General features: G+C 45.9%; 2 protein-coding genes across 2 annotated transcripts; both read right to left on the reverse strand.

The window, feature by feature from the left end:
- Window positions 1–34: 34 nt before the first annotated feature.
- Window positions 35–6,379, reverse strand: UBXN10 (UBX domain protein 10). The gene is made up of 3 exons (XM_089534444.1): window positions 6,292–6,379; window positions 3,688–3,815; window positions 35–3,097 (listed from the first exon to the last, which is right to left on the reverse strand). Exon 3 carries the CDS (start codon window positions 3,080–3,082, stop codon window positions 2,204–2,206), a length of 879 nt encoding a protein of 292 aa, XP_089390570.1. The 5' UTR covers window positions 3,083–3,097; window positions 3,688–3,815; window positions 6,292–6,379; the 3' UTR covers window positions 35–2,203.
- Window positions 6,380–14,798: 8,419 nt separating this feature from the next.
- On the reverse strand, window positions 14,799–18,321 carry LOC149307804 (protein FAM43B-like). The gene has a single exon (XM_089534445.1). It carries the CDS (start codon window positions 16,947–16,949, stop codon window positions 15,798–15,800), a length of 1,152 nt encoding a protein of 383 aa, XP_089390571.1. The 5' UTR covers window positions 16,950–18,321; the 3' UTR covers window positions 14,799–15,797.
- Window positions 18,322–22,116: the final 3,795 nt, after the last annotated feature.

A 22,116-nucleotide genomic window follows, 5' to 3' on the forward strand; every position in this document is an offset into this window, starting at 1 on the left:
TTTGGTAAAATCAGTTCTCAGACAGAACACTTGCTTGGCTTTCAAACAAAACAGTGACACCCAAATCGCTTTATTGAATCTAACAGCACACGTAACAACATGTCAAATTATTTTAAATGCACAAAGCAGATAACATTCCCTGCCCCCAACCAGTTATCAGTTCACCAGTTTAAACCTCATTTGACAATACTTGCAAAACAAAACTACTCTTAAGCAAGAGAAAAGGATGAGATGCAGGCTTCACGTTCGCACACGACACACGTTTCCAAAAAGTGCCACCTTGTGAATCTTGTCAGTGCGGATCTCACTTCAAAAACACTTTCCCCAGGCTGAGAGCCATCATACTTCCCTGGCCCTATTCGCCAAGCTCTTTCTGGGGTGCTGTTTTGGAGGCCAGGAATGCGGGCCTTGAACATAGGAAATTAAATATGGAAGGGAAGAGGGTTGACGTACCTTAATCCCAAAGATGGTTTTCTTATTCAAAAACATAACTGTGTTAGTCTGGAAAATCACGCAAAGGGGTCTTGTAGCACCTTGGAGACTAACTGAAAGAAGTTGGTAGCATTTCGTAGATCAGTTCCGCAGATGTGCATGTCTACGAAAAATTCCAGACTATGAAAGCTCGTGTTGCCAACTTTTTTCTTTCAGTTAGTCTCCGAGGTGCCGCAAGATCCTTTTGCGCACTGATATCCCAGACTAACACGGTTAGGTCTTTACATTCTTGACAAGCAAATGTAGGAAATGGCATCCGACAAAAATGCAAGCGACCCCCGCTGCCCTGTGGGGTTTTCTTGCTCTCCCCCTGAGCTGATTTCTACTAACAGACCTTGCTTCTTATAATACTAAACTGCACATGGTGGGGTACTGAAAGGTGACAGGAGCTGTTTGTGCTTCTGCAAAGAGAACAAGAAACCCTCCTGCTGCCAATGAGACCAGGTTGGACATCCAGCTGTAACCTGTCAATAACTTGAGACAAGTGTCAGCCTGTCAAATCGAACATCTCCACCTGTCACACTTGCCAAGACACTCGATCTTGCCCAAGTTTACAGCTGCCATAAGAATCTGCTACCAACGTTTGCACTTAAGGCTGGAGATCTCTGTGAGACTTAAGACAGGTTCTGCTATGAACAGAGAGAGGTTAACACTCAAGACACAAGATCGTTTTGGCAAACTGTCCACTTCAGTGAGTGAAATCTGTGTAGAATACTTGGAATTTCAAATCCTGTGTGGGGACAGTGAACTTGTTGTTGTTGTTACACATACACAGAGATATATCTAAAAATATAAATGGCATTTGGAGAAATGCAAGTAGGCCTGGTCTGAATCAAAATAGGTGGAATCATTGTTCTTAAAAAAAGAAAGGAAAAGCAGATTGCAAAACTCAATTGATGGCAGAATACTGAAGAATCAATATGTTTGAAACGAAACCATGTCTGTGCTCCTCATTGCTTTAAAGAAAAATTAAAACACTGAAATGTGCACTGGATAAACCCAACAGCAATGATTTATCCAGACTAATTTAAGTCATAAGCTCACAAAAGAGAGGGAGAAGTGATGGAATATACATCAACAAACCCTAGAAGACTGAACAAATACATCTTTCTTTGTCTTGATATAGGAGACAGAGGAAGTAGCTGGATTAGCTACATCACTCCATCGTCCTGCAAAGCCAGTAGGTGAATTCATCCTAAACTTTGCATCCTAAACATGACAAATGGATCCAAAAATCCCCCCAAATGTCTCCTGGATAAACCCTGTTGATGATAAAATTGATCTATGGGGGACAATTTAATTAACAGGACTGGTAAAGGAGACTCTGGGTGCTCCTCCATACCTTTGGAGTCACACTGGGACCAAAGGGATCTGTCCTGAAAGCCAGTCAGAAAATGAAAATCGACCCTCTCTACCAGAAAGTGAGTCAAAAGTAATATTTCCTGGCAGAATAGAGTCAGCTTGCAAACAGCTGAACAACCTAGAAAATGGCAAGCCATGTATGAGAGGATCGGGAAAGAGAGGACCCCAAAGGGAACTGGAAGGCAATGCTTTAAAAGCAAAATGGTTCCATGCTCTCTTTTTATGGGGTGCGCTAGGAAGAGTACGACACCGGAGGAAAAGGCAGCAGGTTGGGTGAAAGGAGTGGATTCTCAGAAGAAAAGCCACCAGCTCCAGAAGCATTTAATGCAAAAATCAACCTTCGGTTGCTTTACGGTTCCCCGTCCTGCTCTCCCCGCAGAATGCACAGCACTGACTTATGGGGGATGGCGCACTCTGCCAGTGACTTGGAGAGGTCGCTGAAGGTCCTCCGAGGCACTTCCACTGTTTCGATGCTGCAGTGTCGGTAGGTGGCCGAGTTCTTTTGCGCGGCCACCGCCAGGACAGTCTTCAGGCTGTCGGTCGGCTTGAAGTGGCGCTCGAAGCGCTGGCCGGACGGGGATCGGATGGCCAGGAGCAACCTTGGCTCCTCCGCACTGGGTTCTTCCAAATTCAACGCAGACAGGGGTGAGTCTCCTTCTCTGGTTTTGCTGAGTGGCCTGGCCTTGGATGGAGGTGGGGGGCTTCCCATAGATTCTCCACTTCCCCCTTTGGGACCCCTTTGTGAGGACAACTTCCCCATCAGGGAACGATCCCTGAAACTCTGCTCCTCCTCCTCCTCCTCCAACATGGCGCTCTGTCCAGCCTGGCCAGAGATCCCTTCTGGGCCACTCTTGCTCAGCTCTTTTCTGCTAATGGATGGCAGCACTCTGTACTTGTTTAAGGAAGAGGACGTTCTCAGGGGCACTTGCTGGAGGAGATCCGGGATTTCAGCAGGAACAGCCCGGGCAAGCTGGGAAGGTGACACTCTGCGGCCGCTGGGGACTTCTACGGTGGGCATCGCTAACGGCTGAGGGGACAATGGCACTTGAGAGGAATAGGCCTTGACACTTTGGGAGTACTGCAAGTGGGGCCTTGTGCGCCCCTTGGCGGATTTTGGCCGAGTGACATGCATGGCCAGAGGTTGTGGCGGCCAGGCGGATGGCTTTGCGGCTCCAAAAGAGGTCTTCCGTTCAGAGGAGGCGACGTCTAGGTGTGAGGCGGCCGCCATTGCTTCTCAGGAGTCCTGCGGAAATAAACGGAGAAGGGTTTGCAAACCCACCACCCACGGTTGTTAATTCTGAGAAAGGGATGGAAAGGAATTCACAGAAGCCTCTTCCTTTGTCCAGGGAGGAAAGCACTAAAAGATCAACTTCTCATATACAGCATCTGCACTGTTTTTCATTCACACCAAAAACCAGCCATGTGCTGAGGTGTTTTGTTTGCTCTTGCTCAGCTCATTTTGCCAGAACATGGCGCACAGTTCACCAGGAGTGCAAACCTCCTGTCAAATCTGAAAGTGGGATTCTGGTTCGTTGCTCCCATCACAAACCAGGATCGTATCCTCGTGGCTTGCAAATCCTGGCCTAGCTGGTCGCAACAAGCCAGGATCTCAGGTTGATTTCTAATTGTGTAGCTAAAAGTGCCTGGCTGGTGGGATGGGGAGAGAATGGAAACCAACATTTACCAGAATCCTGACTTACTGTTTTGTGTGAATGCTCGCTTGTAAAAGAAAATGGATGTTCCTAAGGCCGGCAGAAGCATATCAAGCTTTATGAGCTGTCCTTTGGGTTAAGGAAAAGAACTGTGTCACCCACCCGGCATGGAAATACTCACAGGCAGGAGATGCTCCATGGGCTCGAAAGGACTGACGGCTCCACAATTCCCAAGGATGGATAGGCCTATCAGTCCGATAGGATCTCAACCTGCACGGCCAAGGAGTCACAGGTGTTGGTGCCTGGAACCTAGCGAGAGAAAGAGGAAGGAAAAGTGACATTACTCTTTGCTGAAGAGTCTCCTGTGTTGAGATAGAGGTTGGGACATGGCCTTCCACTGAGCATTATTCCAGTTGCCTTCCTTCCTGCAGGGCTCCTCCATTTTGAGGGGAAGAAAACTGAGGTCTGCATAGATTCAGAGTTGGAAGAGGCCCCAAGGGCCATCCAGTCCAACCCCACTTTGCCAAGCAGGAAGACACCAACAAAGCACCCTCGACAGATGGCCATCCAGCCTCTATTTAAAAACCTCCAAAGAAGGAGACTCTATCAATATATTTCACTGTCCAACAACTCTTACCATTGAAAGGTTCCACCTAAAGCTTAGGATCTCTTTTCCTATAGCTTGCATCCATTGCTCCATGCCCTATTCTCTGGAGCAGCAGAAAACAAGCTCCACTTTCAACATCCCTTCATCCTCTCTCCAAATATTTGACAGGCCCTGGGCCTGTGGGGTTAATATTTTCTTTGCTATTCTCTCCAAGTCTATTTATTAAAGAAATCAGGATGGCTGTGTAGTGTACTTTGGGCGGTGAGCGTGCCAAGTGATGGCGACTCCAAGGCAGCGCAATTTGGCTTAAATGTGCCAAGCAACGGATAAACCCCGCGGCCAGAGAACGCCCAGAGAGCAAACAGGAGCCCAAGCCCTGGCTTAAGATTTTGAAAAAGCCTATTTTGCGGAGATTAAAAGAACAGGTTTTCCTCCCAGGTTGGCGCTCCCAGAGTCCAGCAGGATAGCCGTGTCTTCCTTTGACCTTTCCCAAGTAATATTTGCTATCTTAAACCGATGCGGGGCAGACATTTAAACAGTGGGTCTTCTAGACTGATTAAAGGGAAACTGTTGCCCCATGAGGCCCCTTCCAACTCTTTGGATTCTGTGATTTCCATTTCTTTATTAGAGGCTCAAGGTCATATGCCTCCCTCTTTGGTTTTATCCTCTCCATAACAATCCTGGGAAGGAGGGGAGGCTTAAACCCTGGTTTCGTTGTCGTTGTGTGCCTTCGAGTCCTTTCTGACTTTATGGCGACCCTAAAGCAAACCTGTCCTGGGTTTTTCTTGGCAAGATTTCTTCAGAGGAGGTTTGCCATTGCCTTCCCCTGAGGCTGAGAGAGTGGGACTCATCCAGCGGGTTTCATGGTCCAGCTGGGATTCGAACCCTGGTCTCCAGTGTTGTAGTCCAACACTCAAGACGCTGGCGGGAGGGGATTCTGGGGGCTGTAGTCCAGCTGGTTAAGGGAAATTAAGGAGTTGTTTTAGCCTGTCTGGTTAGGGGGATTCTGGGAGCTGTATTTCAGCTGGTTAGGGGGAATCAGGGAGCTGTATTTCAGCTACTTAGGGGGATTCTGGGAGCTGTAGTTCAGCTGGTTAGGGGGATTCTGGGAGCTGTATTTCAGCTACTTAGGGGGATTCTGGGAGCTGTAGTTCAGCTGGTTAGGGGGAATCAGGGAATTGTAGGCTGGCTGGTTAGGGGGATTCTGGGAGCTGTAGGTCAGCTACTTAGGGGATTCTGGGAGCTGTAGTCCAACCAGTTTTGGGGAGATTCTAGGCATTGTAGTCCAGCTGGTTAGGGGATGTAGGGAGCTGTAGTCCGGCTCGTTGGGAGTATTCAGGGCTTTGCAGTTCAACTGGTTGGGAGGATTCTGGGAGTTGTAGTCCATCTGAGAAGTTTTCTGCATTCGCTCCATTCTCATGCGCCAATATGGGGAACAATAATAATAATATAATAGCCTCCCAACAAGGTTTTAGCAAAAGGGCACACATTTCTTCGGCATGTAATAGAGTTCCATAGTTGTTGTTATTATTATTATTACTACTACTACTACTATTATTAAGCTTTACTTATAAAGCGCTGTAAGTTTAACAGCGCAGTAAAAAAGATAAAATAAAAAAAATGAAATGGACCTAGGAAACAGAACATAATACAAAAATCGATACACAATATCATTTGACAAAAATAGACAAATGACAGATTAAAATAAAACATCAAGTAACAATCAAGTGAATAAGGTTAATATTAATTAATTTATTTAAGAGTATCTATACCCCGCTCTTCAGCCACGAAGGCCCTTAAGAGTGGCTTACAAAATAGAAAATAAATAAATAAATAAATAATATTTATATAATATATAATAATTTATATTATAATATAAATAATAATAATAATAAAATAGATAATAAATAATAGTTTGCTAATTATAATATTTATTTATATAATATATAATAGAGATGATAATAATAATAATAATAATACAGATAATAATACTAAATAATAGAGTTTGATAGGTTATTATAGATTCTAGGCTCTAGCCCCACAAAGGGAGCTTGGCCAGACGCTCTTGGACTCCATCTTCCATCAGCCCCAGCCATGGCGGCCAAGGGCAGGGGATTCTGGGAGTTGTAGTCCAAGACCATCCACAGAGAGCTCCCCCCATTTGCAGCCCTTCCTCACCTCGCCAGGCGTCCTCTCCTCAGGTAGTAAACAGCCTTCGTTCCCAGGACAACGAGCGCCCGTTGCCACCCCACTTCCGCCCTGGACCGGAAGGGCGGCCATCTTGGGCAACGTCGAGCTAGAGCGGCCGTCGGGGCCGCTCTATAACCGCACCTTTATGGTGGAGGCTCCAGTCCCTGTTTATAGGCTTTTCTTAAGTTTGATAGCCCCTCCTATGGAATCCTGGGATTTGTAGTTTCCCAAAGCCTTCACAAAGGAGTGCTGGTGCCTCACAAACCCCACCAAAACCCTGTAGGGAGGGAGCCATGGCAGTCAAAGGGGTATCCAAGTGCCTTGTTCCTCAGAGGTGCTTTGTCCACAGTCTCCTCCTGGCGGTCTCCCACCCAAGGACTGACCAGGGCTGGCCCTGCTTAGCTTCCAAAAGCAAGGGAAGAGCCCTGGAGCCTTTGCGGAGGTTTTAAGGCTTTCAAAGCATGCAGGCATTAAAACAGGCTAAATGAGGATTAGGCTCTTTGAAAACCCATTTACAAAGGGTTTTCAATGACTTTGAGTCGTTTAGAATTATATATTGGAATGTAAGGTATATTACATATGTTGGTATATTGGATTTCTATATATACATATACATATATATATATATATATATATTTGGAATATATGATATATACATATAGGTACATTGGACTTATGAATTGGTAAATATGGTATATATATTGCTATACTGGAATTATATATTGGCATGTATGGCATATTAAATATTAGTGTATTGGAATTCTATATCTTGGTATATATGATATATACGACATATATATTATTATTATCATTATTATTAACCTTTATTTATGAAGCGCTGTAAATTTACACAGCGCTGTACATGCAATCTTTTTAGTTAGACGGTTCCCTGCCCTCGGGCTTACAATCTAAAAAGACATGACACAGAAGGAGAAGGGAGTGGTGGAGGGAGAGGGTAAGAGGTCCAGCAGTTCCTCTCTACCTCCGAGGCCTGGACCAAGGCAGATGGACTGGAGGGAGGGCTTGGCTTCAAAATGGAAGGTTAATCTTCATCCAGGGAAAATATATACTCTCAGGTAGGATAATGCATATACAATACATAGCAATACAGGAAATGGTTTGATAAACAGGCCCCAAAAGGACATCAAATAGTAAGCGACAATTATGCAATGCCTGGGAAGGCTTCTCTGAACAGGATGGTTTTCAACTCCGTTTTGAAACTGGTTAAAGGAGTATATATATACACACACATATATATTGGTATATTGGAATTATGTATATTGGCATATATGGTGCACACACACACACACACACACACATATATATACTGTATATTGGAATCATATATTGTTATATGTGGCATATATATAGGATATTGGAATACTATCTTGGTATATATGGTAGGTTACATATATTGTATATTGGAATTATATATTGTTATATATGTTAGATTATATATATTCTATATTGGAATTATCTATTGGTATATATGGTATGTTTTATATATGAATTATATATTGGTGTATAGGATATATGGGTATATATGGGTATATTGTTGTTGTTGTTGTTGTTGTCTACCACCCAAGAACCTTGGCTAAGCATTTTTCAAACTTAAAGTGAAACTCCAGAGCATTCTCAAAGCCATCTTTTGCTTCTTTCTCTTCCTTTTGCTCTTCCTTTTGCACTTGAGTGTTTCAGCCACTGGAAGGCGCCAGGCTCCCACTGCCAATGGCTTCACATCCAAAGCACACAATTGTGTTGGCAGTGCCACCTTCTCCATGCCAACCAGGAGGCACACGATCCATTGCACTACTTTTGCCCACCAGCTTCTTCATCGGGCAAAAATGGCTTTTTTTATTAAACGCATAGAAGAAAGGATGCACAGGGCTCCATCTTTGCTTGCTCAGGATGGCACAGAGAGAAGGACGGTGCAAGGAGCTGTCCAGCCTCTTTGGGAAGATGTCCGAAGAAGGAGACCCCATCATCTTTCCAAGCCATTGGTCCCATTGTTGGACCACTTCAGTCGAAATGTACCCTCCTAGAATGTCCCAAACGGCTCCCATCCGACAACCAAACCATGACCCTTCTGTACTGTTGCCCTGAAAAAACAGGACCAGTTTATGAGGACGATTTCCCCACTGGCTATCTTTTTCCTTTTCCAAAAAGGTAGCACGCGTGTGGCCGAAATACAAGGGCACTATTTATAGCCTTGCGGATGACAATGTCGCAGCATGGCCTGGCAGTTTGAGTCCAGTTTGGTGTGGATTTTGCAAGAAACGTGACTCTCAGAGACTCATAGATGGCCCACTTTAGCGTACGAGGATTAATACTTCCATCTTCTTTTTTTAACCGGGGAACAAAGAGGCAAAAACCCTACAAAGCAAGAAGCTATTTCCGCCTAGAGCAAATTGGGTCACTCCGCTCAGCACACCCGTCTTGTTATTCATTCCCTTTTCCTCGCTCTTTTCAACACATATAGCTGCTGTTCCTTCCATCTCTTCAGGACTCCAACCCAGTACTTTACTGACTTATCTAACAGCTCATCCGCAGTCCTTAAAAATCTTCTTTTTTTGCCAAGTTGGAAGGGACCCCAAGGATGATCTAGACCAACCCTCTGCCATGCAGGAATGCACAACTAAAGCACTCCTGAAGGATGCCCATCCAACCTCCAGCCTTGGTTGGGTTCACTTTTGTTAAGGAGGCCTATATCCAGCCAGGTTTGCAAAAGATGCCCATCCAATTCGTGTTTCAAGACCTCAGGCATCTCTCAAAAAGTCACGACCAACCTTCTTGCTATAGTCTCCCTACAACATGCTTTCCTCCTTTTCAGGATGTTTAGGCAAAAGCAAACTTCTGCAGCCTCTCCTAGCTTCTATGTTCCTCCCATCTATACATATATTTTCCCATCTCAACCACAGTTTGTTGTTGCTTGTCCTCCTGTGTCCCTGGGTTCATCTACTCTGTAGAAATAATGCAGTTTCACCCCACTTTAACTGCTATGGCTCAGTGCTGTGAGATTCTGGGATTTGTAGTTTGCTGAGGCACCAGAGTTCTCTGGCAGAGAAGGCTAAATACCTCACACAATTACAACTCCCAGGATTGCATAGCATGGAGCCATAGCAGTTAAAGCAGCATCAAACTGCCTTAATTCCGCCTAACTCTTCTCCGTCACTTTCCTTGGATTCTGCAGGGAGAGTTATAGCACCACTTGGGAAGATCCAGAGGGCTAGACTAGAAAGGGCCAGATATGGGAAGGGGAGCTGAGGTTCCCTACATTATTATAAGTGGACTAAATAAGGGCCTTGTGGCCCAGGATGTGGATTGGAAGTCCCCACAAAGAAGAAGAGAAGGTACAGCTGAGTTTTCAAAAAAGCATTGGAACAGTCCATGGCATATGAAAAGCTTGTTGTTGTTGTCGTTGTTGTTGTTGTGTGCCTTCAAATCATTTTGGACATATGTTGACCCTAAGGCCAATCTATAATGGAGTTTTCTTGGCAAGATTTGCTCGGAGGAGTCTTGCCATTGCCTTTGCCCAAGTCACTTTTTTGAAGAAAGATGTATGTTTGCACATCCACTTGTTGTTTTTCCCTTGCCTTGCTTGCAAAAGTCTTTTCTTGGGTATTAAAAACCTTGCATGGATCATGCGTGGAGGAAAAAGCGAGCATTGTTCTTGCAGAGCATCCATCCCCAGGAAGCATGGAGAAAGCTGTGACAGCAAAACAGAAAGACCAGTGTCCTCTCCATGAGTTCATGCACAAGGAAGGAAAGGCACTGAGTGTCACAACTGGCCCTGTAACACCACCAGCTGCTCAGAGATGTCTATGAAGAAAGGAAGAAGGAAAATGCATGGGTACCAAGGAGGAAAGTCTATTCTGCATTTAGGTAGGAAACATGAAATGCCTAGATATAGGATGTGCGACACCTGGCTTAAGAAGACAACATGTGAAAGGGATCTAGGAACACAAGTTGAACATGAGTCAACAGTAATAGTAGACCTAGTAGACCACAAGTTGAACATGAGTCAGCAGTGTGGCGCGGCAGCTAAAAAAGGTCAGTGCGATTCTAGGCTACATCAGTAGACGTATAGTGTCCAGATGGAGGAAAGTAATAGTGCCACTCCCTTCTGCTTTGGTCAGAACTCGCTTGGAATATTGTGTCCAGTTCTGGGCTCCGCAATTCAAAAGGATGCTGAGAAGCTGGAGTGTGTCCAAAGGAGGGCCACCAAAATGGTGAAGGGTCTGGAAACCATGAAGCCCTATGAAGAGAGACTTAAGGAGCTGGGGATGTTTAGCCTGGAGAAGAGACGGTTAAGAGGTGACAGGAGAGCCATGTTTCAATATTTGAAGAGACGTCATGTTGAGGAGGGAGCAAGTTTGTTTTTTGCAGCTCCAGAGTCTAGGCCATGGAGCAATGGATGCAAACTACAGGAAAAGAGATTGCAACTAAACATTAGGAGGAACTTGCTGATGGTAAGAGATGTTCAACTGTGGAAGATGCTGCTGCCTAGGAAAGTGGTGGAGTCTTCTTTCTTTGGAGGTTTTTAAACAAAGGCTGGATCTGTCAATAATGCTTGGATGGTGTCTTCCTGCGTGGCAGAATAGGGTTGAATTGGATGGCCCTTTGGGGTCTTTTCCATCTCTAGGTTCCTATAAGTCTACCTCACTTATTTTTGTTGTTGCAAGAATTGTTAAGAGGGGTTCTTGCGTTTGTCGTCCTCTGAAGCTCAGAGAGTGTGACCCAGTGGGATCTGGCGTCCGAAAGTAGGTCTCCCAGAGTCCTATCTCAACACTAAGACTACTACCTCTCCAACGCTTCTGTTCTAGCTATGTGATTCAAGCTTGTGCCTGCTCCAACCTTGGAGCCCAACATCTCTGAGAAAAAATAAAATGTGTTGCAGGGGTGGTTCAAAGCAGAGAGGAAAGAAAGGAACGGGACTGAGCCAGGAACAAATGTTCATCCCAATTGGGGCAGGGACCTTATCCTAAAGAGCAGCAATAACAGGGGGACCTCCATTTTGTTAGTCACATTTTTTCGGGAATGGAAAAAACACAAAAGCAGAGTCTTTTTTTCATCCTGCAGGAAAGAAGTAAGCTTGCGTAAGATCCTTAAGCCTCAAAGGCAGAAGATGAAAAGAAGAGAGAGATTAAAATGGGGGGAAAGCTACATTAAACAAATAAAATAGGAACCTTTCCTGGCTAGATTCCACCTCTTTGGCGAAACGGAGAGGGCCAGGTTGGCGACGGCTATGAAGTATTCAGCCTTTAAAAAATTAAATAACCCAGTTGCCATGACCACTCAAAGCAAATCTCTTCCCTCCTCCTCCTCTTCTTTTGACAGATTTGTTCTAAAAACCCGAAATGCACAAGCTTTGCAACCAGGTTTCATCTTCTTTTCCGTCCCGCCTCCGCAACCTGTTCCACCTTAAGAAAGCAAAGAGAAGGAGGAAAAGTGTTCTTTTTTGTGTGTGCAAATCTAGAGATGGATTGCAGTGTTTTCTCTCCTCTTTGCTCCCTTTAAATAAACCTGGGCCTGTCTTCCTGCGTGAGGTTTTCTTTTCGGGAATGAGTTGCAAAAGCATTCGGCGCACTCTCCGGAGACCTTGGCACGCCGTGCGGCGGAAATGGCGCTGTCCAGGTTGTGCTTTCTGCCGCCCCCTTGTTTCCAGGAGAAAATGTAGTCATTCGTGGGCAAACATTTCCCAGCATTGCTTGGAAGGAATGAAAACATGCAACAGGAAAGATCATCTTGAGAATCATAGGATTGGAAGGAGCTGCAAGGACCATTTATCAGTGGTTCCTAAACTATGGTTTTCCAGATGTTTTGGACCTCAGCTCCCAGAATTCCTAACTGTTGGCCAACTTGGCTCTTGGGAGGTGAGGTCCCAAAACACCTGGAGGACCAAAGTATGGGAATCATTGACTTCCATGGAGGGATACACAGTTGAATCGCTTCTGAGAGATGGCCGTCCATCCTCTGTCCAAAGGCCTCCCTTTCCATTGTTTGTTGTTGCATGCCTTCAAGCCATTTCTGACTTACCTTTCATGAGCTTTCCTTAGCAAGATTTCTTCAGAGGAGGTTTGCCATTGCCTTCCTCTGAGGCTGAGAGAGTGTGGCTTGCCCACGGTCACCCAGTGGGTCTTATGGCCGCGCGGGGAATCGAACCCTGGCCTTTTGCAGGGGTCACCAAAGGTGGATTGCCCTTCCCCAATGGGGTTGCAGTGGACACCATTTTGTATTTCCCTGTATAAAGAAATAAGCTGCCTTTCCCTTCCCTGACGTAGGTCTATCTGACAGAGTGATAAAGATCAAGTCAAAAGAAGTATTTATTATTATTATTATTATTATTGTTAATGTTAATTTTATTTTCTTATATCCCTCCTTTCTCCCAATATAGGGACTCACTGTAATGACTATAGCCCACTGTGATGCACTTTTCTTATTAGGGTTCCTTTGGGGAAGGGAATGCTAGCCAGAGGTGCATTTCGAGACCCGTTGAACCATATATCCAGGTTGCAATGTGTCTTTTTCTCAAGAGAGAGAGAGAGATGTTGTAGGATCTGAAAAGATAATTCCTATTCCTGGGATCTTCTGCACTGCTGGCCTCCTGTCTCTTGTCTTTCTGTTGGGATCTTTGCCCTTTGGTTTATTTCTGCAAAGTGCCATGAATGTGGCATTACATCTGCAAAGCTTCATCTCTGCAGTTGCATATGTACCAGCCAAAGTGTCTGTGAACAAGATTTCTGCAATGCCCTTTCGAAACCTATTATTGTTGGGAACAATGTCCCTTTAAGACAGTGTGTAGTAGTTTGTACGGCTGTCAATGATATGTAACACCACGCTCCAACCCTTAGTCATTACCACTGTATATAAGTGCTCTAAAAGCCAGGGCAGGTGTGGGTTGGAGAGGAGTTGGTGGGTGTTTGTAGAGAGTGAATTTGTATATATAACTTGTACATATTGAAATAAGTGACAAAAGCCTCCAAGGACTTCTGGACGAATCCAACTGTGCCTGTGCATCATTCAAGGTTGGTGAGTGCAATATTGCCAAATGCTACTAAGTTTGTGCTTCCACACTCTGCTGTGTAAATAGCTACTGTTCAGGTCGAGCAGCTCGGACAGTTGATAGTTGGCTTCTCTAGTGGGCCTAGTTTATTTTTGTTGTCCTCTCTACCTGGTTTTGGAGGCCTTTCATGGAATGATTTATGTATTATTCGATACAGTGCAATTTGATTTACGGATTGTTTAATGCATGAATTTCCCCCCACGAATCGATTGGTTCAGTATCCCTGATGTGTATTAATAGATTGTTGCCATGTTATCTTTCCTGTTTAAAGATATAGCTGTGTTTGTCTGTAGAATCAGTATGCAGAGATCCTGTAGCACCTTTGAGACTCAATGAAAGAAAGAAGTTGGCAGCAGGAGCTTTCCTACACTAAAGTCTGCTTCCTCAGATGCATTTGGATCTGCATTTGGAAATAGACTGATGTCTAGGGAAGCTCATGCTGCCAACTTCTTTCTTTCAGTCAGTCTCAAAGGTGCTGCAAGACCTCTCTACTTACTTGTACTCTACATATATGATATATTAGTATATATGGGTACTATGTAGAGTTATATATGTTTCCTATGTTCCTGTTTCCACACTGTGTTTTTGAAACTTGAGTTTATTATTAGTCATTCAATTATCACTTACCTGTGTTTGGTTGTATAGATCACCTTTGAAGCCTTTGTGAAAAGCTGGGGTAAATTTGATTGAGATTTCCTGCATGGCAGGGGGTTGGACTGGATGGCCCTTGTGGTCTCTTCCAACTCTGTGATTCTATGATTCTAAATTGTTCACCCCATTGACATGGGAGCCACTAGTTTCCACTGAGGCTACTGCAGAAAGAGACAGACTTTCCTATTAAGCCATGGTTGAATTGTTACCTGTCCATGAATTCCCAAACTGGGGGGTTGGACTACATGACCCATGGTACCCCTTCCAGTCCCACAGTTCTGGGGTTATATAATAATAATAATAATAATAATAATAATAATAATAATAATAATAATTATTATTTATTTATTTATAGCCCGCCCAATCACAAGGAATCCAGGCGGGTTACAACAGTCTGTAATATGAGTCTGTAAGCCTACTCCCCATATACCAACAGAGCCTGCCTTGGGGATCAGCATCTTGGATAGCTCTTTTAAAACTTCCCAGCGTGGATCCATTGACATGAAGGGATCACATCATGGATATATAATCCCTGCCCCCAGAAAGCTTGGACAGCAACCTTCCGAATTCAGTAGGGCCAACAGTGATGCCCATTGCAGAATTTTGGAATTGTAGTCAATAATAATAACAATAACATTTATTTTGCTTAGCTCTGTCCCGCTTATCCCAGGTCATCTGGTCTACAGTTACATTCCTGGGGCGGAAACTTGCAAGCGATCCAACCGCTCAACCAACCAGCCCATCATTGAATGGTTAAGCCAATACTTGCGTCAATGACTTGAATGCAATGGGTCTACTCTAGCTGTGGTAAGCAAATGGAGTTAGTCTTCTGCTTTTCCTTGAGTAGATCCAGTCCCCGGCCTAGCACCCTTCCAAATGTACAGTATTGTACTATGACTCCAGTCATCCCTTGCCAACACACTGGCTGGGGATGATAGGGTAGCAGATCAACACAACCACCGAAAAACAAGGGGACTTTGAAACCCCTGGCATACTTGAAGTCCACAGCCAATATGATGTTCAATGGTATCTGCTGGAAGGAGTGAAGACATATCCATTTGTTTCCCCCAAAGTGAGGCAGGGTCCCCAAATTCAGATGCCCCCACCCTACAAACACAGCCTACCATCCCAAAAGGACACGAAGTACAGATTCAAATTCCAAGGACAACCATTCTTTATGTATAAATAAATATCTGCATATGGACAGACACAGAGATATCTATACAACTATCCACCCCTTTCCCATTCTGAGCAACTTTGAAAAATTGCACTATGGCTGTGCCACCTCCCACAGTGCACTGGATGTTTTGCAAGCACAAGAGGATCAAACTCCATTGCCGTCTCATCTCAATCCCTTTGCCGGCCAAGGCTGCAAAAATCCACTCGAAAATCTCACGATGGACACCTGGCCAGAACCGGTCGTGATCTCCTGATCCCAAAGGTTCATGGCTGGACTTCCAAGTCATAGGCACGGGTTGGTGTTTCCTCTGAAGAGGACAGCCGAAACCCCCAAAGTCCCCTGGAGAAGCTGGAACAGAGAGTTTTAGTCCAAACAGCGAACCAAGATGGAAGCTGGGGAGTATCGGCACATGTAAATTGTGTTTATCAAACCCAACCGGGAGGTGCAATCTGTCAGCCTTGAGTGTGGAGACAAGGTGGTTGGTGCACAAAAGCAGCCAAGAGTACAAAATGTTCCACAGACGCCCACTCTCCTCCTTCTGAGAAATCCATCAAAGAAAATGTCTGAATGTAAACTGAGAAGACAGTGGCTCTGGGATCCTTAACATGGCGAGCAAGGAGAGGCATCCCGGGGTTCCCAAGACGGGACGCTGATGGGGGACAGAGGACCTCTCAAAGTGCAGAACCGCAGCTCCTGGGCCAAGGAGAGGACCTCTGACCTCTCCCTGCCACTAGGCACCAAAATGGTGGCAGCATTGTGGCCAGGAGTCGTGCCGTCAAAGGTGCGGAGGAGAAGGATGCTCTTAGAGGTGGAACCACCCAATGTGTTGGCACCCCTTTCGATGCAGATGATGCCACCGACTTGGATGCGATTGACGCTGTTTGCTGCCGAAGCACCCCAGGTATAAGCCCCGGAGGTAGAGTGGCACCCTACTTTCTCCTCCTCCTCCTTCTCCTCTTCCTCTTCTTCCTCCTCTTGGATGGAGCTAAGCCGGGGGGCACTCCGGTTCCTCTCTGGAGGAGGCCGGTAGGGGCATTTGCAATTCAGAAGTTTCCGGAGGGGTACCAGTGGGATGATGGCGTTGCCCAGGAGCTCCTGGTGGACATGACGTGAGTCGCTCTGCCTCTTGAGGCGCTTGAATTCGTTGAAGGCTGAGCAGGAGGTCTGGCCGAGGAGCAGCGACATGGCAGTGGCCTTCTCGGCCTTGGAGAGCAGCACGGCGTGGCAGCGCAAGACCACCGCCTTGTTCTTGACCTGGTGGCGGTAGACCCAGGCGAAGACTTTGGGGCGCCGGCGGTCAGCCCCGGAGTAGGTGATGCGATGGAGGAGGTAGGCGTGGCTGGGACGGCGGGCCCCTTTCTCGGAGGGGTTCATCCGGATGCCATGGGGCCCCAGGGTCAGCTTCATCTTGGTGCTCCGGGCCCCGAACTCGCTCTTGGCCCAGATCTTCTCCACGGCGTCGTCAGTGCAGCCCTCGCCCTTGGCTTGCAAGGTGACGGCATTGCCCAGGTACCAGACGGTGTAGGTCGGGTCATCCTTGTTCAGCTCCACCTTCTGGCGTTTGCCGCAGAAGACATTGCCCAGGCGCTGCAAAGGACATTCGGGCCAGAGGTCCGGGCAGGAGCGGATCAGGTTGGCGAGCAAGGAGCCATAACTCAGGCCCGGACCCAGACTTTTGCCCTTGGACTTTTGCCCATTTCCATCTTCCACCAGGACAAACTTGTTCCGGCGCCAGGGCAGCATGGTGGCCATGGGAGGAAGGAGGTGGCCCACCTGCCAGGTGAGCGTCTCTCCTTGCTTAGGCAGAGTGGGCAACACCAACCCTCTGGGCCAAGGAGCAGGTGACCCTCCTCACTTCAATGCCCCTTGGGTCTTTCCTGCTAAAGACTCTGAGAAGGAACCCTGCTTGTCTCTTCTAGACCTGAACCCACACCTTGGTTGCACCCCAAGATTGTCCTTCCGGGTAGAGCTTTCCTTCATGCGCTTCTGGCACATGGACTTCTGGCATGTGCCACATGCTTGAAGGGAACCCACTTTCTCCCCAGAGGAACCCCTATTTCTTCCCAAATGCTGCCTCGGAGAGCCCCGGTTTATTTCCCGAGGAAGCCCCAGTTTCCTTCCTAGGGACCCCAACTTCTGATCTCCGTTTCTATCAATTTCTGTCATAAAGGAGACCCAAGTTCTGGAACCTGGATTTTCTGTATAGAAAGAGTCCCCAGTTCTGCACTAAGGGGACCCCAAGATCTGTTGCAGGGTACCCTTGTGCCTAGCTTCTCTCCTAGGGCACTACAGATTTCTGTCTCAAAGGTGTCCCAAATTCAGTCCTGGGGAGCCCAGATTCTCTCGCAGAGAGCTTCAAATTCAGTCCTGAGGGACCCCTCAAATCCTCTCCTGGAGAGACCCAAATTCTTTCCCAGGGAGCCCTAAATTCTCTCCTGGGAGATCTCAGTTTTTTTTCTTTGGGGACCCCAAATTCTTTCCTAGGGATCCCCAATACCTGTCCTAAGGGATCCCAAATCCTTTCTTAGGAAGCCTCAAATCCTCTCCTGGGGAACCCCCAAATTTTGCATGATGAACCCCAGATTCTTTGCTGGGGAGCCTCAAATACTCTCCTTGGGGAGTTCAAATTCTTTCCTGGGGAGCCCCAATGTCTGTCTTGGGTGACGCCCAAATCCTTTCCTTGGGGACCCCAAATTCTGCCCTGGAGAGCCCCCAGTTCTTTCCTAAGGAGCCCCCAATTCTCTCCTGGGGATCCCCAATGCCTGTCCTGAGGGATCCCAAATCCTCTCCTGGGGAACCCCCAAATCCTTTGCTGGAGAGCCTCAAAGCCTCTTCTTGGGGAGCCCAGATTCTTTGCTGAGGATCCCCAATCCTTTCCTAGGGAGCCCCCGATCCTCTCCTTTCCTGGGGGCCCTCCATTGCCCAATGGCTCTCCCGGGGGACCCTAGATCCCTGCCCTCCTTTCTGGGGAGGGTCTCCCAGCCTCACCGCTGCTGCCTTGCTGCCTGCCTCCTTGCCTTGCCTTCCTTGCTTTGCAATGCCAGCAGCAGCCTTGGTCCTGATCGCAGGAAGAGAAGCAGCAGCAGCAGCAGCAGCAGCCCCGGGAGCGCGCCTCTCCGCCTCCCCTGCGCGCTCCCGACCCAGACACGTGTCCTCCAGGCACGTGTGAACGAGCCCTGCCTCCCTTGTGCGCGATCCCTTTGGCCTCCTGCCTTTCATGATCCCTTTCCAAAGCTATGGTTGATTCTCTTTTGCAACATGCAACCCACCCACCCCCCATGTATACAGAGAGACCCCATGTTCACCCCCAAGATGATGGGCTTTGTAGTCCCCCAAGCTTCCCTTCCTTGGGGGGGGGGTGAATACAATAATTAGCTAAAAAAAGAAAGGAATATTGTCTCAGGAGACAAGAGTTTCTGAGCATGCACAGAGTGCAAATGGAGCCTCCCTTTCCCCCAAAGGCTTGCAAACAGAAAGAGCTTGGAGGTTGGAAATTTCCAGATTTTTGGAGTCTTTTGCAGAGGCATCTCTTGGAGAAGGGCCCCCCTTCATTTAGGCTTCGTAGCTGGAAGGGCATTTTGTGCGCAGTGCGTTTGATAATTTTGGGTATGAACCAAAGTTTCTGCGCAATTAAGCATCCAAAAGCAAAGGGGCCGCTCTCTCAGCCACCCATGTATGTGCACCCATGTCTGTGTACATATGTGTGTGTGTATGTGCACATGTGTGTATCTGTATATATGTGTGTGTGTAGATATGTGTATGTATTTGTATATGTGTATATGTGTGTGTATATAGATTGTGTATATATAGATATGTGTATGTATGTGTATATATATAGATACATGTGTATATATGTGTATGTATATGTGTGTATATACATATATGTGCGTGTATGTGTATATATGTGTATGTATATATAGATATGTGTATCTACATGTGTATGTGTGTATATATGTGTATGTATATGTGTGTGTGTGTATAGATATATGTGTATGTGTGTGTATGCAGTATATGTGTATGTATATAGATATGTGTATCTACATGTGTGTGTATGTATATATGTGTGTATGTGTAGATATGTGTATTTATGTGAATATGTGTATTTGTGTATATGTGTGTGTATAGATGTGTATATGTATTCGTGTGTGTGTGTGTGTGAGTGTGAGTGTGTGCACCCCATACATAGGTATGCATTACATATTGCATACACATTACTCACAGACCCAGGGCTGCCCATGCTGCATCCGCACGGCGGAAATAATCCGGGTTGACTGCCGTGGCTCACTCAAAGCTCCGGTGCCACAACAAACTACAACTCCCAAACTTGCGAGGAGGAAAGAAAGAAGAGGAGGAGGGCCCTCTCAAACCTATTTCCAGGAGCAGCAAAGCAAAAACATCACCCTGCGTTGCGCCTTCTATACGTAGAGTCGACATGCAGCGGCATGTTGGCGTTTGTCGACACGCAATTTCACCTGCTAGTTCTAGTTTGGTTTGAGACCAGTATGGAAATTGCTGATCTTTGGTTTCGCTGCATTAATACATGGAAAGATTTATTATTGAGCAGTTGCAACCGTCTAGCACCTGAAAGTCTGATCAAAGATTTCACACCAAGTTTGTGTGCAAAATCTAGGTCAAGGAACACACACACACACATTTTTCCTTTTCTCTTATGTGTTTCATCTCGGCCCCTAATCCTGATTTAGCTATCGAACAAGAACATCACAGCAGGGACCAAGTACCAAATAATCCAGTGTCCTTATCTTTGGTTACGGACGCCTTGTGGATTCAAAGGCAAGGCGGCCCTTTTCTTGTTCTCTGAGATACAAAAGTCCTTTTGCTCCTTTGACAAAATGACTGATCGGGCGTCTTCTGGGGGTACAAAAATGGTATTCTTTTTTCCCTCTGGAAGCTGGCGTTTCCACGTAGGTTTATTTATGGAGCCTGCGTTCTGTTTTCCTTTCTCCGTCTTGCTCATGTCCTCCCACAAACCAAGTAGGCTGGGGATCTTTGCAAAAGAGATGAATGCGTTTTTTAAAACATAGGTGGCTTTGACCCTGGAGAGCGAGGAGGTGAGAACTTGACGGAAGGAGCATGCGATCGGATGTTTTCCAAGTACATAATCATATGTTTTCCAAGTATATAATGGAATATTTTCCAAGTATGTAATCAGATATTTTCCAAGTACATGTTCCTACTTCTATACATACGGGTCCTTCTTCTATACATACAGTTCCAAGTATATAATCAAATGTTTTCGGGTATATAATCAAGTATATGATCAAATATTTTCCACGTATATAATCAAAGTATATAAGTGAATGTTTTTCCAGGTGTGTAATCAAATATTTTCCAAGTACATGTTCCTACTTCTGTACATACAAGTTCTTCTATATATACGGTTCCAAGTATATAATCCAATATTTTCTAAGCATATAATTAAATATTTTCCAAATACATAATCAAATATTTTCCAAGTACATGTTCCTTATTCTGTACATACAGTTCCTTCTTCTATGCCCACAGTTCTAAATATATAATCAAATATTTTCCAAATACATAACTGAATCTTCTCTACAGCAAGGGAGGGATTTATGCACCGTTCCAGATGTCACCGGACTACAACTGCCAGCGTTCCTTGCTCTTGCTGGCAAGGGCTGTTGGAAGATGCAGTTGGCATCTTGTGCCAAGGTACATCCTTTATGGAAGTGGCTGGATGCTTTTGTCTGATGCAGGATGGCTGTAGGGTGGCTTTGGCATGGCAGAATGGGGTTGGATTGGATGGCCTCGGGGCTATCTTCCAAATCTAGGATTCTATGACATTCCCATTCCCTCCTATGAGCAACCTCTGGCACGAGGTGCAGAAAAACGTACCCGTTGCAAAAAACCCCACTCATGTGGGAGATTGCTTGTGCCAGGGGTATGTGTGGCAACATCAGGCAGTTGCTTCTTGATCTACTGGGGAATATATTCCCATTAATCCCAGTGGTTGCTTTCCTGCAAATAGGATTTGAGGGGCTTTCAGAGTCTCTTATGTATCCCCTGAACTAGGAGCTACGTAAGGATTGTGCATGTATAGCAGTTACGAATGCGTCACCATAGGTTAAGGATGCACACCTTTCTGACAGGATTCTGTGGCCAGGATTCATATTAAGACTTTTTTTGGAGCTTGTTCTTTTTGCATCGGCTTGGCACTTACTTTGAGGCTGGGAAAAGCTAGGAAGGCTGGGAATGAACGAAGGGAGCGAATTCTCCATGGTTACTAACCTGGTTGCACGGTTGTCATAGCTATGGGGGAGAGGAGATGGGTTATGTTTGCGCACTTTGGTTTTCTTAGTATCTGGGGGGGGGGGGTATCTGTGCCACCGTGAGACAGGGCAGGGGGTCATCCCTTGAGTATAAAGTCAAACTATGTCTTCTTGATAGAGTATCTCCATCACCCTCTCTCTCCCTCCTTTTCCTCGGCGTTTCTTGCCCACCTTTCTTCTCTGTCTTCACTTCTTGCTTGACATTCCTTGTGATGGTGTGTCTTCAAGTTCTTTCGGCTTCTACAGATGTTACCAGGCTTAAAGACTTCCAAAGATGGAGAGTTCACCACCCTCGGAGGCAGTTCATCGCATGAATGAATATGGCCATCCGGCATCGGACAAAAACGTTCAGCCATAAAGGGATGCACCTTGGCACAAGATGCCAACCGCATCTTCCAACAGCCCTTGCCAGCAAGAGCAAGGAATGCTGGCAGTTGTAGTCCAGGGCCAGCTGGAGCAGTGCATAAATCCCTCCCTTGCTGTAGAGAATATTCAGTTATGTACTTGGAAAATATTCGATTATATACTTGGAACTGTATATATAGAAGAAGAAACATGTACTTGGAAAATACAGTATTTGATATTTGATAATGTGTTTGGAAAATATTTGATTA

This window comes from Sceloporus occidentalis, unplaced genomic scaffold (assembly GCF_023333645.1).
Source record: "Sceloporus occidentalis isolate IW3139 unplaced genomic scaffold, rSceOcc1.0.p SCAF_8, whole genome shotgun sequence".
Taxonomy (NCBI): Eukaryota; Metazoa; Chordata; class Lepidosauria; order Squamata; family Phrynosomatidae; genus Sceloporus; species Sceloporus occidentalis.